Source organism: Cupressus sempervirens, chromosome 7, assembly GCF_028749045.1.
Source record: "Cupressus sempervirens isolate cs-2001-9-10 chromosome 7, ASM2874904v1, whole genome shotgun sequence".
Taxonomy (NCBI): Eukaryota; Viridiplantae; Streptophyta; class Pinopsida; order Cupressales; family Cupressaceae; genus Cupressus; species Cupressus sempervirens.
The window spans coordinates 801119770-801145615 of record NC_143124.1 but is presented as its reverse complement, the minus strand read 5'-3'; the positions used below and the strand labels follow the sequence as shown (position 1 = coordinate 801145615).

The 25846-nt window shown below is 33.6% G+C and overlaps 2 protein-coding genes across 2 annotated transcripts in view; both read left to right on the top strand.

The window, feature by feature from the left end:
* The window catches only part of LOC149549810 (phosphoinositide phospholipase C 2-like), an 88666-nt gene that overhangs the window by 44445 nt on the left and 18375 nt on the right, over positions 1–25846 (top strand). The gene's annotated exons all lie outside the window — the stretch shown is intronic.
* LOC149549811 (phosphoinositide phospholipase C 2-like) lies at positions 7540–8190 on the top strand. The gene has a single exon (XM_089793048.1). It carries the CDS (start codon positions 7592–7594, stop codon positions 8114–8116), a length of 525 nt encoding a protein of 174 aa, XP_089649174.1. The 5' UTR covers positions 7540–7591; the 3' UTR covers positions 8117–8190.

Genomic DNA, 25846 nt, shown 5'->3' with positions numbered 1-25846 from the left:
ATACATATATATCTACACATATATATGTATACATATACATGTATATACATTTATGTGTGTATATATATACATGTATACATATATATATATATATATATATATACATGTATATATATATATATGTATACATGTATATGTATACATGTATATATATACATGTATATATATATAATGTATACATGTATATATGTATATATATATATATATATATATATATATATATATATATATACATGTATACATGTATACATTATATATATACATACATATATATATATATATATATATACATACATATATATATATATATATACATACATGTATACATGTATACATTATATATATGTATACATATATATATATACATGTATACATATATATATATACATGTATACATGTATACACACACACACACACATATATATATATATATATATATATATACATATACATGTATACATATACATGTATACATACATATATATATACATGTATACATATATATATGCGTGCGTGTGTGTGTGTGTGTAAATATATGTATACATGTATATGTATACATACATATACATATACATATATGTATGTATGTATGTACACACACACACACATACATGGGGCACCTATTTTCATCAAATGTAAATATTATTTTTATTCTTAGTTAGGTTTGATGAGAATAGGCGTATCGAGAAGGATTACTCTAGGCATAGTATATATCTAGGTATATATAAGCTAGTAGAAGTCGTACACAACAAGAATATATGTTTTATTATTCTTTTATTTTGTTAAGGTTAGTATCAAATTATTATTTTAATTTTAATTTTTAGTAGTATATTTTGTTGAAGTTTGCAAAAAATTATTCTTCAAAATTTTGTTTTTTTATTCTAGATGTAGTGTTTAATTTGTGTAAATTTAAGATTTGTTATTATTTTAAGGCAATTGTTATGAAAAGTGCCAGGGTTAGGAGTAGAGTTATGGAAGGGGTAATAATTAGATGTAGCATTAGAAACATGATTAGGGTTACAATCAGAATCAAGTTTAGGGATAGGGGAAGGGTTAAAGTTATGATTAAAGTCACACATACAATAAGGTAATTATTGTTAAGGTGATATGTAGGCTTATATTTAGGGTTCACATTTTTCTTAGGGTGAGAAGTAGGGTTATAGATAGGGTTATAATTAGAGCCAACATTACAAATATGGTTAGGGCTAGGGTTAGGCTTACAATTAGGATTAGTATTAGGGTTATGATTACTGCTAATCTTATGATTAAGGTTTAGACTTGACAATACAGTTAGGCTTAGGAATTATGATTGGGGAAAGGGTTACATTTAGTAGTATGTTTAGGATTAGAGTTAGACTTATGATTAGGAGTAGAATTAATGTTAGAATTAGGGTTGGACATAGGATTTAGGTTAGGAGCAAGATTACTCATCAATTTAGGGTTAGATATAGAGTTATGGTTAGAGGTACAATTACGATAGGGAAACTGTTAGGATTATAATTAGTGTTACACTTAGTGGTAGACTTAGGTTTTTAGACTTGGGATAAGTGATAGTTTAGGCATAAGAATTGGGTAAGGACTAGGAACTATTGATTCAAGTAGGGGGTTGGATTTAAGGCTTAGGAATTGTGATTCGGGAAAGGGTTGCATTTAATAGTAGGGTTAGGGTTAGAATTAGACTGACTATTAGGAGTAGGGTTAGGATTAGGGTTAGGGCTAGATATAAGGCTTAGGAATTATGATTGGGGAAAGGGTTACATTTAGTAGTATGGTTAGGTTTAGAGTTAGACTTATTATGAGTAGGGTTAGGGTTAGGGTCAGAGATAGGATGAGTGAAGGGTTAGACACAAGATTAGGGTTAGGACCATGATTACACATTGAGTTAGGGTTAGATAAAGAGTTATGGTTAGGGGCACTCTTACAATAAGGCAATTGTTAGGATTATAATTAGTATTATGCGTAGGAGTAAACTTAGGTTTAGGGTTTCAGACTTAGGATAGGTAAAGGTTTAGGCATAAGATTAGGGTTAGGACTAGGAAATAATAATGAGTTAGGGTTACATTTAAGGCTTAGGAATTATGATTAGGGAAATGGTTTCATTTAGTATTAGGGCTAGGATTAGAGTTAGACTTGTGATTAGGAGAAGAGTTAGGGTTAGGGTTAGATTTAAGGCTTAGGAATTATGGTTGGGGAAATGGTTCATTTAGTTATGATGACCCTAATTGTAATAATTATTTAATTAATAAAAGAAAAAATATTGAAAATTGGATAAATAGATATTAATAAAATATAGAAACATCAATTAAATCAATAAATCAATTTATACAAAATTAAATAGTTAAATAAAATAAGTGTTAATATTAATATATATCCATTACTCACTAAACATATTTCATAAGAACACCAAATAAATATAACTTAGTGATATTAAATAATCACCTATTTCCTAAGTGTACCAAGTATTAAAGGCAATAATATTCCTTAACTATGGTGGGTCACCTGTACACGTCGGTTACAAAAGGCACCACAATGAATGTTATGGGGCATAAATACCTCATCGCTTGGAGGGAAATAGGGATCTGAAGAACTTGAAAAAAGAAGAAGTAATGGTACGTGGGATGAAAATGGACCCATGAGCGAGAAAAGACTAAAATTCAATTAAAACAATGACTCTCATTGGCTCGACCTAATAACCGATGGAAATATAGATAAAAAGAGTGAATGAATTAAGAAACATATTTTAACAGGGAAACAAATAGGCGGCAATGAGATCACAATGAATGCTTGCACACTGTGCCCTACACAGATACCTCCAAGTGGAAATTGTAGGTTTTTATGCATGTCGTTGCCCCATGACCTTGGAAATAAATAAGAAAGGGGGTGACATGGAGGTAAGTATTTATCTCTTTATTATTGGACTCCCATGTGAATATGATACTTAAAGTGAATATAGATTGGGGTTGATAAAGAATAGATTATTAAATATGTATGAGTTACAAATTATTCGAATAATAATTTCATAATTATAGTTAGTTATTTGATAAGGAAATAATATTCTTGAAAGACATAGATTGAGTATGGACATGGAAGATTGAATATATCTTACATATATTAAGTATACATTTAATATATATTATATTGAATGATCTCATACAATAATGTGGGATTATTGAAAATATAATTACTATTATTTGATTTATGATCAGAAGCAAACAATGTTACCAAGGAGGAGCTTGTATGAATCCAATCTAGTGGATCGTACCAATAGAGGATAGGGGTCAACATCCTATAAATACTCATGAAGCGGGCTAGGACCTTCAAACTTTGAGGAAGTCCCTAGATGGTGTCTAGGCAACTTGGATGACATTTATAACCTTCAGACATAAATCCAAATTATAATATTATTTGATAATTAAAATGATTATTATGAATATTACAAGTCATATAAAGACATAAATCATGATGGACCCAAAAAGGGGACATTACATTAGTAGTATGGTCAAGGTTAGAGTTAGACTTATGATTAGGAGTGGGGTTAGGCTCAGGCTTAGGGTTATGATTAGGATTATGGTAAGACGTAGGATAAGTGAAGGGCTAGACATAGGATTAGGGTTAGGACAAGGATTAGTCATTGAGTTAGGGTTAGATAAAGAATTTTGGTTAGGTGCACACTTATGATAAGGCGATTGTTAGTATTATACTTAGTGTTACAATAACGCTTAATATGTTATTTTGACACCTAAAATTAGTGTTAGTGCTATTGTTACAACTAAGGTCAGACTTAGGGGAGTTATTAGGTTAAATTTAAGAAGTTTGTTACAATTTGTTCTATTATTATGGTTAAGGTTATTGTTAGGTTACTCTTTTTTACTGTTAGTAGTGTTAGTGTAATTGTTAGTTGTGACACCTAACAATTGGTGTTAGAGTAATTTGTACACCTAAGGTTAGTCTTAGGAAAACTATTACATTACATTTAATAAGTTTGTTAGGGTTCATGTTATAGTTATAGTTAATGTTATTAGTATTAATTATTTATTTTTGTTAACGTTAGTGCTATTGTTACACTTAAGGTTAGTAATAGGTTAATTGCTCGATTTTTTTTTCTTATGTGGGTTAGTGTTATTGTGACAACTACAATTAGTGTTAGTATTATTATTATGTGTAACATTATTGTTAGGGGAATTGCTAGGTTCTATTTAAGAAGTTTGGTAGGGTTTATTTTATTGTTATGGTTAAGGTTATTTTTAGGGTTACTACTACTACACTTAACGTTAGTTATGATTGCACTTCAAGTTCGTATTAGGGTAAATTGTCAGGTTTATTTTTTTAATGTGGGTTAGTACGTTAGGGTTAACTTTTTTTAAAATCTACTCCCTCAATCCCCCTCTAGCCCCTTCTCTCATCCTTTCCTACTCTCTCTAGAGATTCCCTTTAATCACTCTCCCCCCCTCTCTCTCTCGAGCAGGCTCGGGCTCTTGTTGTGGCTGGTCGACAGGAGGGTAAATGGCCAGTGATCAAAGACCTTAAGGCAGTCATTCGAGACACTTTTTCTACTAGTTGGGAGTCGAGGTTGGCCTCTGCGACCAATTCCAGCTAGTTCTAAAGGCTGCATTCCAGGACACATCCTTGGTGGCAATACTTAAGTGCGCTTACGTTCTTGTCATGGCTGCTTGACTAGATGATTTGTGGCTGGTGATTTGAAACCTCATGGCAGTAATTTGAGACACTTTTCTTACAGGTTGGGTGTTGAGGTCGGCTTCTAAGGCCAAATGACGTGCAAGCAGCTTTGCCACACTAGCACGACCTTCTTCTTTTCGCCCTTATCTCTGGCTCAGGGTATGATGATGATGATGATGCATCCCTACCATCAACCTCTCCAGTTCTAGTTGACCCTGTAGTGTACCTCTTTGCTAATGACACTCCTATAACACTCATCAACATTGCAATGCCCCTGGTTGCCCCCGTCCATTTTGTTTTTGGACCTTTTCTTTCTCTTTCTCTCTTCTTTGACAAATGATCCTTACTCCTTGTCAGGGTGGTTCTCGTTGTCTTTTTTGTCTTTTGCTTTTGTTCTTGTCCTGGGCGTTATCCTTCTATGCGGGACTTCTTTGTACTGAGAAATGATTGTTGACCCATCTCTCTCTCTCTCTCTCTCTCTCTCTCTCTCTCTTTATTGTTCACCCTTTTTCTTGCTTTCTTGTTTAATGTTTTTTCCTTGGACGCCTTTTGGTGCTCTCGCTGTTTGATTCTTCTCTGCATTGTTGTATCATTAAGCCCCATAGACCCTTCTTGGTCTCTTGGTGGACACTATCCTCTCTCTCTCTCTCTCTCTCTCTCTCTCTCTCTCTCTCTCTCAAACATAATATGAGCCCCCAATTAGCTCTAGATATGCCCCTCCTCTCTCTCGAAGTATAATATTATTAGTAGTTAGTAGAACAATTATTATCAAACATATATATCAAATAAGACAAGAGCCTAGAACACAATGGTGAATTGTGAGCCTCTCACATGGGAGGTCTTGGGTTCGAATTTGCTTAACACATAAAAATAATTAATTACAACAAATAACAATAATTAATCTAGGCTTCGACCGTTTACCAATAAAAAATAAACATACAATCAAATATATTTCAAATATAATCTTAATCTAAATCTAAATCAAACATGTAAGGCTAAACTATTACATGAAAATCTAATCAATTTTGAATGCAATTCTAAATCTAAATGAAACTAATTGAAATTAAAATCTAAATCAAAGTAGAATATTACAACTAATTTTGAAACCGAATCTAAATACACAACTAAGACTAAATCTAAATCTAAATAAACAACTAAACTTAAATGCAAGACTAAAATACAAATTAAAAAAATTACAAATCTCACTGCAAAGAACTTGCTCCACAATTTTAATCTACTCTTCTTCAAATACTTCAATCTACTCCTCTTCAAAAACCTTCATCTACTCATCGAAAACTCTCCATCTCTTCCTACCTACAAAAACACAAAATGAAAATGAATTGAGGAGCCTCCATTATATAACTTGTGAAAGATTGCTCATATCTCCCAATGGATGTCTCTTGACATTTCACAAATTTGTTTCAAATTCTCCCACTCACCACAAAAAGTAAGCATGAAATGCGCATGCAAAAATATATTTAACAAAAAAGTAATGTTTCATATTTGAAACATTTTAAAGAAACTATTTCGGGCTCTTTTTTTAGGGACCTCTTATTTTAGGGCCTAGTTTTTTAGCTTTATTTATAGGGTCCTATTATTTCAGGCATATTATTTTGACTTTGCCATTCAACTTCCTATTATTTTGGCTAGCTATTATTTTAGGAATGTTTTTATTTTTGTTTTATGATTTATAATTTTATATTTTATTTAAAACTTTGTAACTGTTCCCTATTATTTTTTATTGACAAGAAATCCATTTTGACATATTCTCATGCTTGAATTTTCATTTGTGCTTTAATTGTATAGAATGCAAATTACATTAATGTAAGATTTCAAAATTAGGAGAGACTATCAAACATGGGATGAAACTCTAATAGTGGGAGTAGTAGTAAGATGCAATTATTTTATTAGTAGAGCACCTAAAGGATTATAAATAATAAATATATTTTAAAATATTTTAATAAATTTCAAAAGTAATTAATTATATTTATGTTGTATGAACACACTAATTAACATGAACATGACTTAGTAGACCTTATTTCTTCTAGAGAGGTAAAGAAGATATATCATGTGACATCATATTCGACTATATGAATTTAACAATAATTTTTGTAAATAACAAAATCTGCTAAACAATTGTACACAATAAAAAAATGAAATATTTATAAGAGATATACTAGTAAACAACTTCCCAAACTTCGTAAAAGTGAAGTAAGTTGATAATCAATATAAATATTAGAGGAGACTAGTCGAATGAAGAATGAGGTCTAATAATGCCAATACTAGGTGGATACAAGTACTTTATGAGTAAAGCATTGAATTATAATGTGAATATAACTTTTGGAAAAAAATTCTCATAAGTATGCATGGGACATGAGTGAAGTAATCGACATGGCTTAATGAACCTTATTTCTTTTAGACTATAATGAATACTCAAATTTTATCATTTGTTCTTCATTGTCTGTATGTTATGGGAAAAATTGAGAACACAATAGATTTTGCTGAAATTTTCAATATTTAATCTTCATAATCTGTATTATGTTTTGTAATAAAAAAAAAAGAAATTTAAGAAAAAAATACTGTAAAAATAGTTCCAACCGATAGGAAAAAGAGATATTCTATGACACTATATTTCATTGTATACGATTTTAAAACTATTTTCGTGAAACAAAAAAGTCTTCACTAAGCAACTCGACAACATAAAAATGGATTATTTATGACAGATATACCATCAAGTCACTAGCAAACTGAAATGAGCCGAATAATTTAGTACAATTTAGCGAGCGAAACGAGAGCACTCCACATAATGCCTCCCCAAGGTGCAGCGATCAATCAGAAGAGTTTGATCTCAAATCATTGACTAGGAGAATCGGGATGTTTCATATTTTAAGTGACAGATGATCTACGTACATGAATGGTTTTGGACAGTTACTGGTATATCTGTAAAGAAACTAAATTTTATGCAAACAGAAACGCCCATTATTTTGAACATTATTATTTCGAATTGATGGATACATACGAAGTTTGTGGGTGTTTCAGAAGGAAGTTCAGAGCAAGCCCAGCTGAGGCACCAGGAGAAATAAGGGACTTGTTCCAAAAGTATTCTGAAAATGGTATTATGAGCGCCACCCATCTAAAGAAATTTCTAGTGGAAGTGCAGGGTGAAGCTGAAGCATCCGAGGTGGACGCTGGGAAGGCAATAGCTTCTCTTAAGGCAAAAGATGTTCATAGATTGCGGTCACTTTTGCCTGTCGCAGTTTCCCGCCAAGGTCTGGACCTCGGAGCTTTCTTGCGTTACTTATTCATTGATGACCTTAATTTGCCTTTAAGATCTAATGAGGTAAGATGTGTATCAGTTATTTACATAACTGGTACACTTTTTTGCCCACTGTTTCGTTTCCATAATGACAACGCTATAATTTCTTGGATTAATATCTAAATTTGCAAAGATGGGGAGATTCATCTTTCCTGCTTGTTGTTTGGACTGAATTTTCTCATTGACAGAGTTTTCGCATGGATAGTTTACAACGATTTGTGCAAATTTAGATTTAGGCATCAACATGCTCATAATATGAGAGCAATCTCAAGTGAATCCGCAGATGATCAAAAGATGATAGATTCTTGTAGGTATAATTATGCCTGTAAGTTCAACTATTCCCAAGACTTCGAATTTTCGATAAAGATATAGTTTTGAAATGCGCCCCGAGGTAACGCAAGTTGAACTTGATTAGGAACTATATATAAATCTTTGGTTACGTCAAATTGTAGCTGATGGCCACCGCACAATTAAGTATGCTTATGTTGAAGATGATGCCAAGTTATTTATCATTCCCAGGCTAGATTAAAATGTAAGAGATTCCAATTTTTATATGAAGTATTATAGTTCCTATCATAGAAGAGAACTATTGTCGAGGGCTCTTTCTTGAAATGCTGAATAATTTTGAGCTCTAGCATCCAATAAATTGCGTATTTTTATTTGTTTCTATTTAACACTATATACGTCCATAGAAAGAAGCAAATTTTTAAAACTTAAAATTCATAAAAATTATATTTTTAGTAAATTGATTGGAGTAAGATTGGAGGGAGTAGAGAACCTTACAAATAATAACAAGACAAGAGAAGACACATTAAGCTAGATCTCTTGCATTGATGCACAAAGTGGTGTAGATGTAGTTCAGGTATAAATTGTTCTGCTGCCATCTCATTGGAATTGTAGATGGCTAGAAGTCCCCCACCATTACCAACATTAAGCTAGATCTCTTGCATTGATGCACAAAGTGGTGTAGATGTAGTTCATGTATAAATTGTTCTGCTGGCATCTCATTGGAACTGTAGATGGCTAGAAGTCCCCCACCATTACCAATATAATAATGCACGACTCTAGAGGCCTGTGGTGAGACAAGAATGTTAGGCAAACCTTATAAGTAGCGATACAAGAGAAGGCACATTAAGCTAGATATCTTGTAGTCTGTAGAATTAGTTTATGCATAAATTGTTCTACCAACGTCTCATTGGAACTATATATGACTAGAAAGTCCTCCACCATTACCGATATGGTAATGCACGGATCTAGAGGCCCGAGTGAGAAAAATAATGTTTATGTTTCAATTTGATTAGCATTGTCATAGGCACAACTAGCATTTAGTTTTATTTTTCTTTGCATGCAGGTGAGACGTGTGCATGCAAGACCTTAGAAGTGTTTATTAGAATTTAAGTTCCTATACTATTCAAATACAAGAGTAGGTGCTTGGCTTGGCTTAGCTTGAGTGTTAGTACATTTACCTTTCTTTGCTTCAAATAGAAAGCATGCTTTATCAGTTTCTTAATGTGTTTAGTACAATAAAATAGGTTTTTGTTACACTAGGAGAAGTACTAGATTAATACGGTGCACTTATAGGTGAGTTTGCATTAATATCTATTCTCTAATGTTTGGGTTTCAAAGCTTATAGTGAAACTTGATTTTTTAAATTAACGAGATGTCTTTAATAAAGGACTTATGTTCAACAATATATTAACATTAATTTTTTGAAAGCATAATTTTTTCCCTTCTATTCCTTTCATTCAACCTCAAGTTCTTGTCAAAGAGGATTGCTATATAAATGCCATTGCTGTTTATTAGCTTGAATATTTCTCCAAGAATAACATGGATTTCTCATATATGCATGGCGTTGATAAATCCATGAGGCCTTTTGACACAACACAATGCAGGTGTGTCCCCAAAGCTAATGACCAAGCCCCCAACAAATACAACATAACAAAATTACACAAGATATAATTGCAAGAAACACTTTACTATCAACTGATCTTCAATTACATCAATGTTCCACATACATTCCACTGATTCATAAGACAACTCACATGATAAAATATATCATATGCTAGGCTATAAGGCCTTCCTAGTTACGACCAATGTACATTTCTAATTATAGATGAAAGTTCGCTATCCAAGCTTCCTCTAAGTATCTTCTTGAGTGATACTACTTCAAAAATCTTGAATGATGCTTCCTAAGACACAAGGACATTACATAAATAGCCTTCAAGACACACAGGTCAGCTTGAGTTCAAAATCTCTAATAATAGGAAACACGTATTACATTATAGGATTGACACTCAGTAAATTAATGACAAAATACATAATACAAGAGATAACATTATGCGGCCTAAGGTAAAGGTCCATACATTAACCAACTACCTAGATCAAAGAGCACGCAAGTTGACTCTTAAATATAGAACTGTGTCGAATTAAATACTAGGCATTGCATGAAGAGCAACATAGGAAATCAGTACCCAAGAAGATGAAGCATAACTTTCACCAGATGTCTCATAGAATTATGTTCACTTAGGGTAATGATCCATGATACGTCCACAATTTAAAGCTAAGCCCATGAAATTTTGAAATAACAAACAAGTTTTTTCCAATTCAAACTATCAGTCAAATAACTTTAAAATAGAAACAACAAATATATTTTTGGGTGATGCGAGATTGCTAACAACCCAAGGATGCTACAACCAATTGTATCATCAAAAATCTTAGGTTTGTTGCTACTACTGCAACTACCAGGATCAAATGAATCACACCTACTACATGCCTTCATCTAATTAGGAATTTCTTTCTTTTTCCTTTACTATTAACTACAAAATCAAATAACTTCAAGTTAGACTGTCTAGGAACCTTAACCACAAGGTCTACTGTCTTCAAACTGAAAGTCCTAAAAACACTCAAGTTCTTTGCTTTGACAACTTCTTCCTCCTTTAAAGGAATCAAAACAAATCTCTAACCATTCTTTTCAACTGTAACAATATTCTTTCTGTAGTCATGCATCACTCCTCTATCAAATTGCCAAGATCCTCCAAGTAAAACATGACAAGCACTCATGTCTACTACATCACATAATTCTTCATCCTTAAAAGGTCCAATACTGAAACTAAAAAGACATTGTTCTCTAACCTGCACCCAATGATCATCTTGAAACCAATTGATATCATAAGGAGTAGGATGGTTCAATCTTTGCAAACCAAGTTTCCTAACTATTTCTTTAGAAACAAGATTATCAGTACTACTTTTGGAGCTATAATAACTTTACAACATTACCTTTAGACTTACAAATAGTTTAGGATAAGTTCATTCTTTGTACTAGTTGAACTTCATGCTTAGCCAACCCAATTCTCCTCATCAAAAGAGATTCTCCAACTTCTGGTAAAGCCAAATCAACATCAAAAGATTCCACTTTTTGTTCTTCTTGTACTACCAAGTTCTGTTTGTCAACTTTCACATTAGGACATTCGAAAGCTCGCTATCCATCCTCACCACATTTATAACAAGTACCTCTGAAAACAAACTTCTTTTCAGAAACAAGTTGTTTACCCTTATCAACTTTAGTATCCTGCTTACCTTGTTTTCTTCTTGACTTTTCTTTAGCTTTTAATGCATACTAATAAGCATCTTCAACTAAATTAAGTTTCAACATACTCAATTCATCGTGAACATTGAATTTCAAACCATTAACATACCCTTCAACTTTCTCCATAGAAGATTCACGATGTCTAAATGTGATTTGTATTTTGTAAAATTCCTCAGTATAAGCCTTCACAAACGTATATTTCTGCTTCAGGTTTTGTAATTTCTTAAACAATTCAAGTTCATAATCTTCAAGAATGAATTTAGCCTTCAATCTAGAAATCACGGGTTTCCATCTAGTATTCTTAGGTTCATCATTATAATCTATGTTCTTCTGCAATTCTTTCCACCATAAGGCAGTAAGACCTTTCAACTTAGTTTTTGCTAGCCTAACTCTCCGTGGATCTACAATATTTTCAAGCTCAAAATAATCCTCAAGTTCATTAACCCAATCTATCAATTCCTCAGTGTCTAAAAAACCAGAATAACTTGAAACTTCCATGTCACACACACACACACACACGACATGAGTGCACTAAAACATGACTAAATGAAGCTTATTTTATTGGGATGGTACAAAAGATACACATTTGACCAAAATGATAGATTTTTCTGAAATTCCACCATTTGTTCTTTATGATCTCCATGTTATGGGAAAAATTGAAAACATAATAGATTTTGTTGAAATTTTCAATTCTTCATAATTTGTATTATGTTTTTGTAATTAAAAACAAGAAAAAATTTAAGAAAAGATTAGCGTATTTTCTTAAAAAATAAAATGGTACATTCTGCATGTAAGATAGCTGGTACCATGTTCTTCTGACTGATATGAAAAAGATATATTCTATCACTCTATATTTCATTAAATATGATTTTAAAACTATTTTCGGGAAATAAAAGTCTTCACTAAGCAACTCGACAATATAAAATTGGATTATTTATGACAGATGTACCACTAAGTCATTGTATGAAACTGAAATGAGCTGAATAATTAAATACAATTTAGCGAGCAAAACTCGAGCACTCCACATAAGACCTCCCCAAGGTGCAGCAATCAAACAGAAGAGTGTTTGCTTTCAAATCATCGACTAGGAGAATTGGGATGTTTTATATTTTAAGTGATAGATGATCTACGTACATGAATGGTTTTGGACAGTTGGTATATCTGTAAAGAAACTGAATTTAATGCAAACAGAAGCGCCCATTATTATTATTCCAGATTGATGGATACATAAGAAGTTTGTGGGTGTTTCAGAAGGAAGTTCAGAGCAAGCCCAGCTGAGGCACCGGGAGAAATAAGGGACTTGTTCCAAAAGTATTCTGAAAATGGTATTATGAGCGTCACCCATCTAAAGAAATTTCTAGTGGAAGTGCAGGGTGAAGCTGAAGCATCCGAGGTGAACGCTCAAAAGGCAATAGCTTCTCTTAAGGCAAAAGATGTTCATAGATTGCGGTCACTTTTGCCTGTTGCAGTTTCTCGCCAAGGTCTGGACCTCAGAGCTTTCTTGCGTTGCTTATTCATTGATGACCTTAATTTGCCTTTAAGATCTAATGAGGTAAGATATGTATCAGTTGTTTACATAACCGGTACACTTTTTTACATACTGTTTCGTTTCCATAATGACAACGCTATAATTTCTTGGATTAATATCTAAATTTACAAAGATGGGGAGATTCATCAGTCCTGCTGCTTGTTTGGACTGAATTTTCTCATTGATAGAGTTTTCACATGGATAGTTTACAACGATTTGTGCAAATCTAGATTTAGGCATCAACATGCTCATAAGATGAGAGAAATCTCAAGCGAATCCGCAGATGATCAAAAGATGATAGATCCTTGTAGGTATAATTATGCCTTCAAGTTCAACTATTCCCAAGACTTCGAATTTTTGATAAAGATATAGTTTTGAAATGCACCTCGAGGTAACGCAAGTTGAACTTGATTAGCAACTATATATAAATCTTTGGTTACGTCAAATTGTAGCTGACGACCATCGCACAATTAAGTATGCTTATGTTGAAGATGATGCCAAGTTATTTATCATTCCCAGGCTAGATTAAAATGTAAGAGATTCCAATTTTTATATGAAGTATTTATAGTTCCTATCATAGAAGAGAACTATTGTTGAGGGCTCTTTCTTGAAATACTGAATCATTTTGAGCTCTAGCATCCAATAAATTGCATATTTTTATTTGTTTCTATTTAACATTATATACGTCTATAGAAAGAAGCAAATTTTTAAAACTTCAAATTCATATAAATTATATTTTTAGTAAATTGATTGGAGTAAGATTGGACGGAGTAGAGAACCTTACAAATAATAACAAGACAAGAGAAGACACATCAAGCTAGATCTCTTGCATTGAGCTACAAAGTGGTGTAGATGTAGTTTAGGTATAAATTGTTTTGCTAGCATCTCATTGGAACTGTAGATGGCTAGAAGTCCTCCACCATTATAGATATGATAATGCATGGCTCCGGAGGCCTATGGTGAGAGAAGAATGTCAGGCAAACCTAATGAGTAGCAATACAAGAGAAGGCACATTAAGCTAGATCTCTTGTAGTCAGCTATATGGTGGTGTAGAAGTAGTTTATGTATAAATTGTTCTACTGACGTCTCATTAGAACCACAAATGACTAGAAAGTCCTTCACCATTACCGATATGGCAATGCATGGATCTAGAGGCTTGAGTGGGAAAAACAATGTTTATGTTTCAATTTGATTAGCATTGTCATAAACACAACTAGCATTTAGTTTTTATTTCCTTTGCATGTAGGTGAGACGTGTGTGTGCAGGACCTCAGAAGTGTTTATTAGAATTTTAGTTCCTATACTATTCAAATACAAGAGTGGGTGCTTGGGTTGGCTTAGTTTGAGTGTTAGTACATTTACTCTTCTTTGCTTCAAATAGAAAGCATGCTCTATCAGTTTCTTAATGTGTTCAATACAATAAAATAGGTTTTTGTTGCACTGGGACAAGGACTAGATTAATACGGTACACTTGAAGGTGAGTTTGCATTAATATCTATTCCCTAATGTTTGGGTTTCAAAGCTTTTGGTGAAACTTAATTTTTTTAATTAAAGTGGGGTCTTTAATAGAGGACTTATGTTCAACAATATAATAACATTGATGTTTTGAAGGCATAATTTTTTCCCTTCTATTCCTTGCATTCAACCTCAAGTTCTTGTTGAAGAGGACTGCTATATAAATGCCATTTTTGTTTATCAGCCTGAATATTTCTGCAAGAATAACATGGATTTCTCATATTTGCACGATGTTGATGAATCCATGAGGCATTTTGACATAGTACAAGGCAGGTGTGCCCCCAAAGAAGATGACCAAACCCCCAACAAATACAAAACAACAAAACTACACAAGATATAATTGCAAGAAACACTTCATTATCAATTGATTTTCAATTACATCAATGTTCCACATACATTCCACTGATTTATAAGACAACTTGCATGATAAAATATATTATATGGTAGGCTCTAAGGCCTTCCTAGTTACGACCAATGTACATTTCTGATTACAGACGAAAGTTCGCTATCCAAGCTTCCTCTAAGTATTTTCTTGAGTGATATTACTTCAAAACTCTTGAATGATGCTTCCTAAGACACAAGGACATTACATAAATAGCCTTCAAGACACACAAGTTGGCTTGAGTTCAAAATCTCCAATAATAGGAAACATGTATTACATTATAGGATAGACCCTCAATGAATTAATGGCAAAATACATAATACAACAGATAACATTATATGGCCTAAGGTAAAGGTCCACACATTAACCAACTATCTAGATCCAAGAGCATGTAAACTAACTCTTAAATATAAAACCGCGCCAAATTAAATACCAGGCATTACATGAAGAGCAACATAGAAAATCAACACTCGAGAAGACAAAGCATAACTTTTGCCAGAGGTCTCATAGAATTATGTTCACTTAGGGTAATGAACCATGATAAGTCCACAATATAAAGCTAAGCCCACAGAATCTGAAAATAACAAACAAGTGTTTTCCAATTCAAACTATTAGACAAATAACTTTAAAACAAAAACAACAAATACATTTTTGGGTGATGCAAGATTGCTAATAGCCCAAGGATGCTGCAACCAATTGTATGACAAAAAAAGATCTACTGCTGCTACTGCAACTACCAGAATCAAATGAATCATACCTATTGCATGCCTTCATCTAATTAGGAATTTTCTTTCTTTTTCCTTTACTCTTAACTACAAGATCAAATAACTTCAAGTCAGACTGTCTAGGAACCTTAACCACAAGTTCTACTGTCTTCAAACTGAAAGTCCTAAAAACACTCAAGTTTTTTGCTTTGACAACTTCTTCCTCCTTTAAAGGAATCAAAACAAATCTCTTACCATTCTTTTCAACTGTAACAATATTCTTTCTGCAGTCATGCGTCGCTCCTCTATCAAATTGCCAAGATCTTCCAAGTAAAACATGACAAGCACTAATGTCTACTACATCACATAAAACTTCTTCCTTAAAAGGTCCAATACTGAAACTAACATGACTTTGTTCTCTAACTTGCACCCAATGATCATCTTGAAACCAATTGATATCATAAGGAGTAGGATGGTTCAATCTTTGCAAACCAAGTTTCCTAACCATTTCTTTAGAAATGAGATTATCAGTAATACCTTTGGACTGATAATACCTTTACAACATTTACCTCTAGACTTACAAATAGTTTGGAATAAGTTCCTTCTTTGTACTGGTTAAAATTCATGCTTAGCCAACCTGATTCTCCTCATCAAAATAGATTATCCAACTTTTGGTGAAGTCAAATCAACATCAGAAGATTCCATTTTCTGTTCTTCTTGTACTACCAAGTTCTATTTGTCAACTTTCACATTAGGACATTCAAAAGCTCAGTATCCATCCTCACCACATTTAAAACAAGTATCTCTGAAAACAAACTTCTTTTCAAAAACAAGTTACTTACCCATATCAACTTTAGTAACTTGCTTACCTTGTTTTTGTCTCTACTTTTCTTTAACTTTCAATGCATACCAATAAGCACCTTCAACTGAACTAAGTTTCGACATACTCAATTCATCCTGTACATTGAATTGCAAACCATTAACATACCCTGCAACTTTCTCCATAGAAGATACATGGTGTCTAGATCTGATTTGTATTTTGTAAAATTCCTTAGTATAAGCCTTAATAGACATATATTTTTGCTTTAGGTTCTGCAATTTCTAAAACAATTCAAGTTCGTAATTCAAGTTCTGCAATTTTTTAAACAATTAAAGTTCATAATCTTCAAGAATGAATTTAGCGTTCAATCTAGAAATCATGGGTTTCCATCTTGTAATCTTAGGTTCATCATTATAATCTCTATCCTTCCGTAAATCGTTCTGCCATAAGGTAGCATGACCTTTCAACTTAGTTTTTGCTAGCCTAACTCTCTATAGATCTACAATATTTTCAAGCTCAAAATAATCCTCAACTTCATTTACCCCATTCTATCAATTCCTCAGGATCTAAAAACCAGAATAACTTGAAACTTCCATTCTATGAGTCTTACCAATTTGTGCCATAGCTTTCAACAATCTTTCTTTTTTTGCAAAGATCTCTACTTCAGGACTTCAAGATCTTTAGTAGCTTCAACATATTATTCTTCAACTTCAGGATTTCCTCTCAAGCCATTCAACATATTTTGGATCTCATTCCTCATTTCAGCCTTGAATTCTTCAAACATGTTCTCTAGCCTTCTAGGGTTCATTCTTCTAGGTGGCATACTGACTACCTAAGTCACAAGGTTCAACGCACTTGGAGGATGACACTCAAACTTTTTCGAATATTATTTTTTTATAAAAAGATTGCCTAAAATCGTTGTTATTCAACTACTAAAATTGGGGCTTTATTTTGTTGTCATCAATATTTAGAAATTGCTAATTTTTTCTTTTTTTGTTTATATTTAGGTTGTTTCTGAATCAATTTTACTCTGTATAATACAGTTATTGGGCCCTTTAGTTTCCAAAATCATATGCAGCCGTAGCAGAGGCAGAGAAAAATCTCATGTATTGTAGTTTATCGGGAGATCCTTTAGGCTTCATCTTTTTGTTGTCTGCGTAAGGAGTGTCATCTGGTATCTACATGTGCATTGTTTGTCTGCAGTGCCGTCATCGTTTCCTGCATTGTCCATCATCCATCGTGGGGCCTCCGATAAAGTCACATATAAAATGTAATTTTTATTTTCAATGGCTTTCAATGTTCATTATAAGGTTTTTGGGGAATTTGGTATATGTTTTTTGGCATAAAATGTAAATTTAATTTTTTATGGTTTTTTAATTTATAAGGTGTTTCCCTATTTGGAATTTGGTGTATGTTTTTTGGCATAATGTTTTTATTAATGTAATTTGTCTCTAAGACGTAATTGGTAGTTTGTAATGATAATTGATAATTATTTTTCCATATACAATGGTTATCTATAGTTTGAAATATTGATATATTATTATTAATTTTTTAATATCATAGTTGTTTAAATTATAACATATTAGAGTTTATATTTAATTCGATATATCTTTAAAAAAATAAATTTGCTTTATGATTTTTTATTAGAATTTAATAAACAAATAAAAATTATATTTTATTATGTTTTATAAATGTATATTTCAAGTAATTAATTATAAAAGTGTGAAATGTTGAACTTTAACTTGTTTAATTTAAATTTAATATTAATATGTAATATTACATTGGTTTATTTTACATTAATATATTTAAATTAAGTTTTAATTTATTCAATTATTTTGTTTCAAAATTTTAATTTAATTAATATTTTCTCATTTAAACAATGTTTAATTAATGTTATAGATATAATATACTATATTGATTTTAATTCTACAGATTGTATATGGCTCCAAAAAAATCAACTTCAAAGGAATGGAAACATATGACTCATAATGGTGTTAATAAAGCTCATTGTAACTTGTGTCCAAAAGTTATTACTGAAATTTTAACAAAGGTCATGGATCACTTGCTTGGTACTACGGGTGGTAAAGGTAGAGGTGTTATTGCATGTCCAGGTGTGACCCAAGAGATTAGATCTATTTTAGAGAAAGAGCATTCATCTTCTATTGCTGAAAAGATGAAGAAGGCACATGAGAAACAAATAATTGAAGATCATGTCTCTAGATTCACATCTACGATGACTTCATCTTCATGTCTACCTTAGGTTGTAAAGGCATCAAAAGAGAGTGGAACATTGACCAACTTTCATAAACCATGTGAGAAATAACAAGTGGATGATTTACTAGCTGATTTATTCTATACAAGTGTGATTCCATTCAATGTAGGTAAAAACCCACTTTTTCATGCTGCATTTCAAAAGGCTGAAAAGTTTGGCAAAGGGTACATACCTCCCTCTTCTGAGGCTTTTAGAACAACTCTCTTGGAGAGGTCAAATGATAGAGTGACTGAGAAATTAGTTGTGGCCAAAGCCTCTTGGAAGGCAACAGGTTGCACTATATTGAGTTATGGATGGTCAGATATATGTCAAAGGTCATTAATCGATGTTTTGGTGGCTTGTCTTGAAGGGTTTGTATTCTTGAAGGTTGCACTATTAATGGAAAAAACATTTCTGAATATATATTTTAGATATTAGAGGAAGCAATTCTTGAATTAGGGGTTGCAAATGTGGTTCAATTAGTTATTGATAGTGCAACAAATTGTGTGGGAGTTGGGAAGCTAATTGTAGAGAAGTACCCGCAAATTTATTGGAGCCTATGTGCAACTCATTGTTTTGATTTGTTGCTTCATGACTTGGCAAATTCCCTTGGATACATGAAGCAATTCATAGAGGAAGAGCATTGCGAATTTCATATGAAACCATCATCTCAAATTGAGTCTTTACAAGCAACATGCATTTAGGGAGTTGTTGAGACCTTATGATACAAGATTTGCTTCATTTTATATCACTTTGAAAAGAGTGGTTGGAGAGAAAACAAATTTGAGATTTGTAATTTGTTCCAATGAGTGGGAAAATTCTACACTCGAAAAGTGCTAAGGGAAATATCATAGAGTGAATCATTTTAAATAGCAGCTTTTGGGAAAGTGGGGCAAAGGTCTTAAATATATGTGAACCAATTGTTAATGTGCTCTGTATGGTTGATGGTGACACTCCTTGTCTTGGAATGCTTTATGAAAGCATGGATCATTGCAAGGGATCTATTCATAAAGCACTGAACAATGTGGAAGTAGAGTGCATAGAGATATGGGAGATTGTTGATTCCAAATGGAGAATGATGCACGCTCCTTTACATGCAACAACTTGCTATTTGGAGCCTAAACTATTTCACATTGATAGACAAGGTGATGTTGAAATTATGGCAAGGTTTAATAAAGTCATTAGTCGGTTTGAACTAGATCCATCAATTGCATCTCTTATTAGAGAAAAATGTAGGAAATGTAGGAAAGTAGAAGGGATGCTTTGAATAAGAGCAACCAAATATGATATGACATGAGATGAAGTACCTGGTCATAGATGGTAGATGAGCTATGGAGAAAAAACTCCTAAATTTCAGCGATTTGCTATTTGAATATTGAGACAAGGAGCAAGTTCATCTTATGAGAGAAATTGGAGTTGCTTTGACCACATCCATTCCAAAAAGAGGAACAAATTGTTGTCTTGAAAGTTGGGAGATCTTGTTTGTGTTCGTAGCAATTTAAAATTGCTCATGAACAAATCAGCAAATGAGTCATCTTACAAAAATAAGCTTTAGAAGACATAGCAGTACCAAATGCAGATGAACCTGACTTTTTTTGGATGAGGAATTGGGTAGTGTTGCTGATGCTGATGTTACACCATCTGAGCCAAGTGCTCTTGATGACTTAGAGCTTTTTTGAAGTTATGCAATCTTGACTTTTGATTGTAACTTTGTGAATAAAACAAATCTTTGCTATTGTGGTTTCACATGTCTCTTGTGTTTTATACTTTATAAATGTGTCATTGTGCTTATAAAGTTGTCAAATCTATCTACAATTTTAACTATTTTGATAATTTATAGGATATATTGCATGTATTTAAAAATAATTAAAATTATAGAAGGAAAATTTATTTCAATTTTGTTTTCCAAATTTTACTCTTCTCGAACTTCATTTGAATTTTATACTTGCCGAACTCAAATTTGATTTTGAACCTTGTGACTTAGCTGGCTACAACAAGGTACAATTGCCTCAAACTTCAGTGATCTATACACCATGTTGGTGTTTTGAAAAGTCACGGTTTCAAATTATCCCAATGATAACAAGATACATCTAGGGGCAGCGACTTCCCATTTACAACATACCCTTTCAGACACCCGGCCAACTATAAGGCTAGACCCTTCTTCCACTTCAGGCTCTGCAAAACCTAGGCGGGTGTACCTTAGATTCACTTATATGGTACCAGTGCTAAAACATACACTTGAATCCCTTAATCTTCTAACAATTATGCAAAGATCCTAGGCATGAAATAGCTAATAACATGACCTAAGAACTTGATAAGCCAAGTGAGGGCAATACTTTTCAATTCCTTCAACATTAAAGGGAAAATATATTTGATTAATGATGTTGATTTTCAACATAACCAATGATATGAATAACATAACACTCTAATATTGTAGTTGATCAGTGCCTTATCTATTGGGCAATCCCACAAACCCTTAACACACATCTCTGAAAGTCATTAACATATCCCATATATTAGGACTTTCTGATCTATCCATTCACCTTGTGAATTTGACATCTACATCTTTTTGAATCTCATACTCGACCTATCCCTTCATGAGGTCCGCAACCCTATGATGATAAACCAAGCATTTACACGACTCCTTGAATCATAAGCAAAACATATCAATATATACAATCTAAAACAAATTGCAAATGGACAATGTGCACCTTGTACATATATCATAGAAGATCACAAATAGCATGAACATGAGACAAAATTCAAATAGAAGATTAACTTGTTGCACTTTATTTATTTCTTTGAAACAAATACAATAAGATGCATGAAATCGAATCATAAAACTGTCTGACAGATCAGAATTATTTGTATTCTCATTACTTGTTTTTTATTACAAGAGAAATGTTGTATGGATGTGGTGGAATCATAGCTCTGGATCGAACAATGTGGTCTCAGAGACAAATTGGAACCAACCAACCAACCAACTTAATCTCATAGTGAAAACTGCCAACCCTTGAGAAAGAGAAAAGAAGAGACTAAGTAGAAAGGAAGAAATCCCGGATCAGATTAGATGCTGCCATTTGTCCACTTGGAAAACCTCCATTTGTAGATGCAGAACATCTCTCTATTCTCTCTCTCTCTCTCTCTCTCTCTCTCTCTCTGTAACTGCACATTAGATCTTTTCATTGTTGCTTGAAAAATGCTTTGAAAATATCTTCAGAATGATTGAAAAGCGTAACTGATTTTAATGCCAGATCTAAGATCAAAGCAAGGGCAAAAACACCCATTAAATGACTTTTAGAGGCAAGAGAAAGCTTTTAGAATCATTTTCCCAAATTTTGGCTTCAACAAACTTTCATATCTGCCTTCCAACTGATTTTGATGCTCAATGATGAATTCTACTCATTCTGCTGAGAACGCCCTGAAAAACACAAAACCGCTTACAGTCTGTACCAGAGAATTCTTGTGCAAAGTCTGATCCCATATTCAGAAAGTTCATCTTCTCTCGGTTCTGACGGTATATTGCATTGCATATTTTTGATCAAAATCACCCCTTTGCCATGCGTTTGAAAATCAAGCCCCCATTTCAAGTTCAAAGCATTTAAATGAAAAACTTAAAATTTTCTATAGTCTAAACTATAGAAAAATCTTTAAAACACTTAAATTTTTCAATTTATGGCCTGTCCATTCAAATCTTGGAAATAAAATTAATAAAATATTAATTTTCCCATTTTCATTTTTTTAGCCCCTTTTTTCAATCTAGGTCAACCCTTGGTTGACTACCTGGGTGCCACATGGCGGCCTCCTATTGGTCGGCTCTTGCCACCTCATATTTGCTCCATTAGCATTGCTTGCCACATGTTGCCTTAGCATGGCTTCGCGGGCTTAACCCCGGGTTCCACCTTAACCTTGGCGACTGGGCGCTTAACCTTACTTCAGAGTTTCTCGGCCAAAGCTAGGTGAAACTGTGAAATATATTATTCGCACCATCGGGGGCTTGCTTTCAACTTAACATTTTACCTTTGCGAAATTGCAACCGCGAAGTTGCAACCGTGGTCATATCTCTCATTTTTGCACCGTTGGGGCTAATTTTGCTAACCACGCGGTTACCAAGGTGAACATGCAATTTCGTGCCACATGGTAGCCTGTTGACGTCATCACTTCCTTTCTCTTTGCCTATGGTCTCGGTCAAAATTTTGGTCTTCGCGCCCTCAGCTGGTTGTTGTCCAAGGTGGGGCCCCTACGCATGAGCCTTGCCTTAAGAGAGGCGTGTCTTTAAGGAACAATGTCTGTTGAGTGGCTTGGTATTTAAACAACTAAAATTTTCCTCGTATGCCTAATGTGGGATTAAAGACTTAAGTCTTTTTTTCCATTTCTCAATGTCGAGTCTACAATTATAATGAAGTTCTCCATGGTTTTTGTTTTAAATCTTGCTGCGGGTTACCCATGCCCATCCGCATTAGCCACCACCCTTTACATTGTTCGTAAATGGATTTGAAAAAGGTGTCCCCAATAGTCAGAGTTTCTTCTCCCTTCTCCGACTCACACATGTCCTTTATTTGCCATATCACTTTGAGGCCAGTCACAAAATCGAGCTACGTCCTACCTTGTTTGAGAAATGTTTGTCACACCCCATCTAATGAGAAAAAGTCGTGCACAGTAGTTTCGATGGAGAGGCAATGCTGGGCGATCCCTTCAATCCGCAAACTTAAACAAATACACATTCCCCTTTTTGCATGAAAGAAGAAAACCTCCCTGTTCTACATGCCCAACAGCTGGAGATATGGTACAAATCATGCAAAATTGATGGGCACTCCAACTTCCTAATAATGGTGATACTGGTCCACATAAACCAATCTTTCCTTATGCTCCTTATGTTCTAACTGTTGCAACCTAACAAATTGATCTGGTGGAAATCCTCCTCTACCATGCAGAACTGAACATTAAAATTTGCCATTAATTGTAGAGTCTCATATATTTCTGAAGATGTCTATGTGTTGATGGACCATACGTTCCACCATCTGTAAGTCATTTCATATACTTGTAGTGGTGGTTGCCCCAAATACAACATCAATCATGAATTGTGCTGGCCATGCCTTCGTTCTTTTGCAATTTTGTAAAGCTTCTACTTTCTCCACTACTAGCCCTACACCAAGCACAAATCATTTGCCTTCTAGTTGAGTCTTCTCTAATAGCAATCAACCTTTCCAATTAATGGAAAATTTACGAGAAAACAAAAAGGGGCAAACAACGAGCTCCTTGGTTTATAGGCCTTTTTATTCATTTAAAAAAAAGTCAGCAATGAGTACTTGAGACTGTGCCATTTGGCGAACTCAAGGTCTACCCCGTGAGAGTCCTCCTACATGATTAATCTCCTTCAACACATTCCTTGTCCTTTTTTTTAACAAGGCATGACAATTCTTTGGTAAGTAAAGAGAGACAACTACGATTTATGGAGCTAGTGATATTTTCAAGCAATGCCAGCCCGAGGGAGCATTGACCATGATATCTTATAATCTATAGTGGCTTCCAATAAGAGAGTATACATGAATGTTACACATGATTAGATAAGAGAGTTTATAAAGATAACAGTCTCATAGGCACATACATCTACCACAGAAGGTGTGTCTCTTGGATGTTCTTAAGCCCAACCTGGTGGCTATTGAGGCGTAGGCAATTATTTCATATGGAACCAATGCAAGACATAGATTCCTCTATTTGGAAACATGGCTTCTAAAGTTTATTTGCACTTCTAAGATAAACTTCATGTTTTTCTTTGTTCACTCAACACTTCCTCCAGGCAATCCCCATAATGAAAACTTATAATCAAAGGCAATGATGGCATCTGTGAGAGCATTGCAAAAGAGTGCCATGCATGTATTTATGTGCCCTACACGGACACAAACATCTAGCCTGTCCCAATTATTTTCCAATTGAAAATGTTTATGAATCATAGTCTCTAAAATTCATATCGTGGCTTAGCAATCTGATAGCAATTCAGTCGAGCCCCAAAGTGGGACCAACTATTTTTTTTTTCAAATTGAAACACTTGACCTGTCGAATCCACTAAATATACCCTCTGAAATGATTGGATTCAAACTAGATTGAAACTGTCATCAATTGATCAATTAAAACTCAATTTACCAATTTCATGCAAAATGTGATTTTCCTGTCAAGAGGTCCTTTGACTAGCCTTAAAAACTAACCAAAACACCTGACTGAGCTCTATGATTTGACATGTTGATTCTTTGTTCAACAATCTCTTACCCTATCAGATCTCAACTCATGATGAATTTGGGGTCAAAAGATATTGACTATCAAAGTTGCTCTCTCAGAACTGCCTGCAAGAAAACATGTCAAAAAATCATAAATCGCATTCGATTTTGGCTTCGAAAATAGATCAAACTGACACTTGAGGGTGCAAAAACTGGGGAATGGGTTCATCGTCACGAGTAGAGTATAACTCTGGGATTTGGGCTCATGACAAAAAACTGGGCACATTTGGTGAGCGATCAAATTGGGCTACTTGGATTTGCAGAACTGGGAGCAGTGGCAAAAAAATGATTTTCACAAATGGAATGGACCTGGGAAAGTGTGTAGATGGATTCGTCAAGACTTGTAAACTGACACACTTAAAGAATTTTTAGAGTAGAACACAACGGTACAATCCATTTGATCTCACTTATCACAGACTTAGAGTTATGACATCCTGAACAGGGGTATTGATCAATCTGCACTTCTTGACACTAGTAAAACTTTACAAATTGCATATAGAATCACGTTTGAAAACTAGTCAAACGGATTCATCATAAGCTCAAATCAGAAACATAATAGGTCTCTGACCTCTAGAATGCAATGCAAAAGGAATTTTCTAATTTTGGTCAAGTAGGTCAAAGTTACAACTGGTCAAATAGGGCCTCCCAGAATTCTGAACAATTTATATTAGCATGACAACAATAAACAACCAACTTCGAGGGACTCAAAAATTAGTCAAAACATATCAAAATGATTTGAAATCTGAAACATAGGCTCTTTGATATGCATACTAAACACTCCCAAAATGGTGAG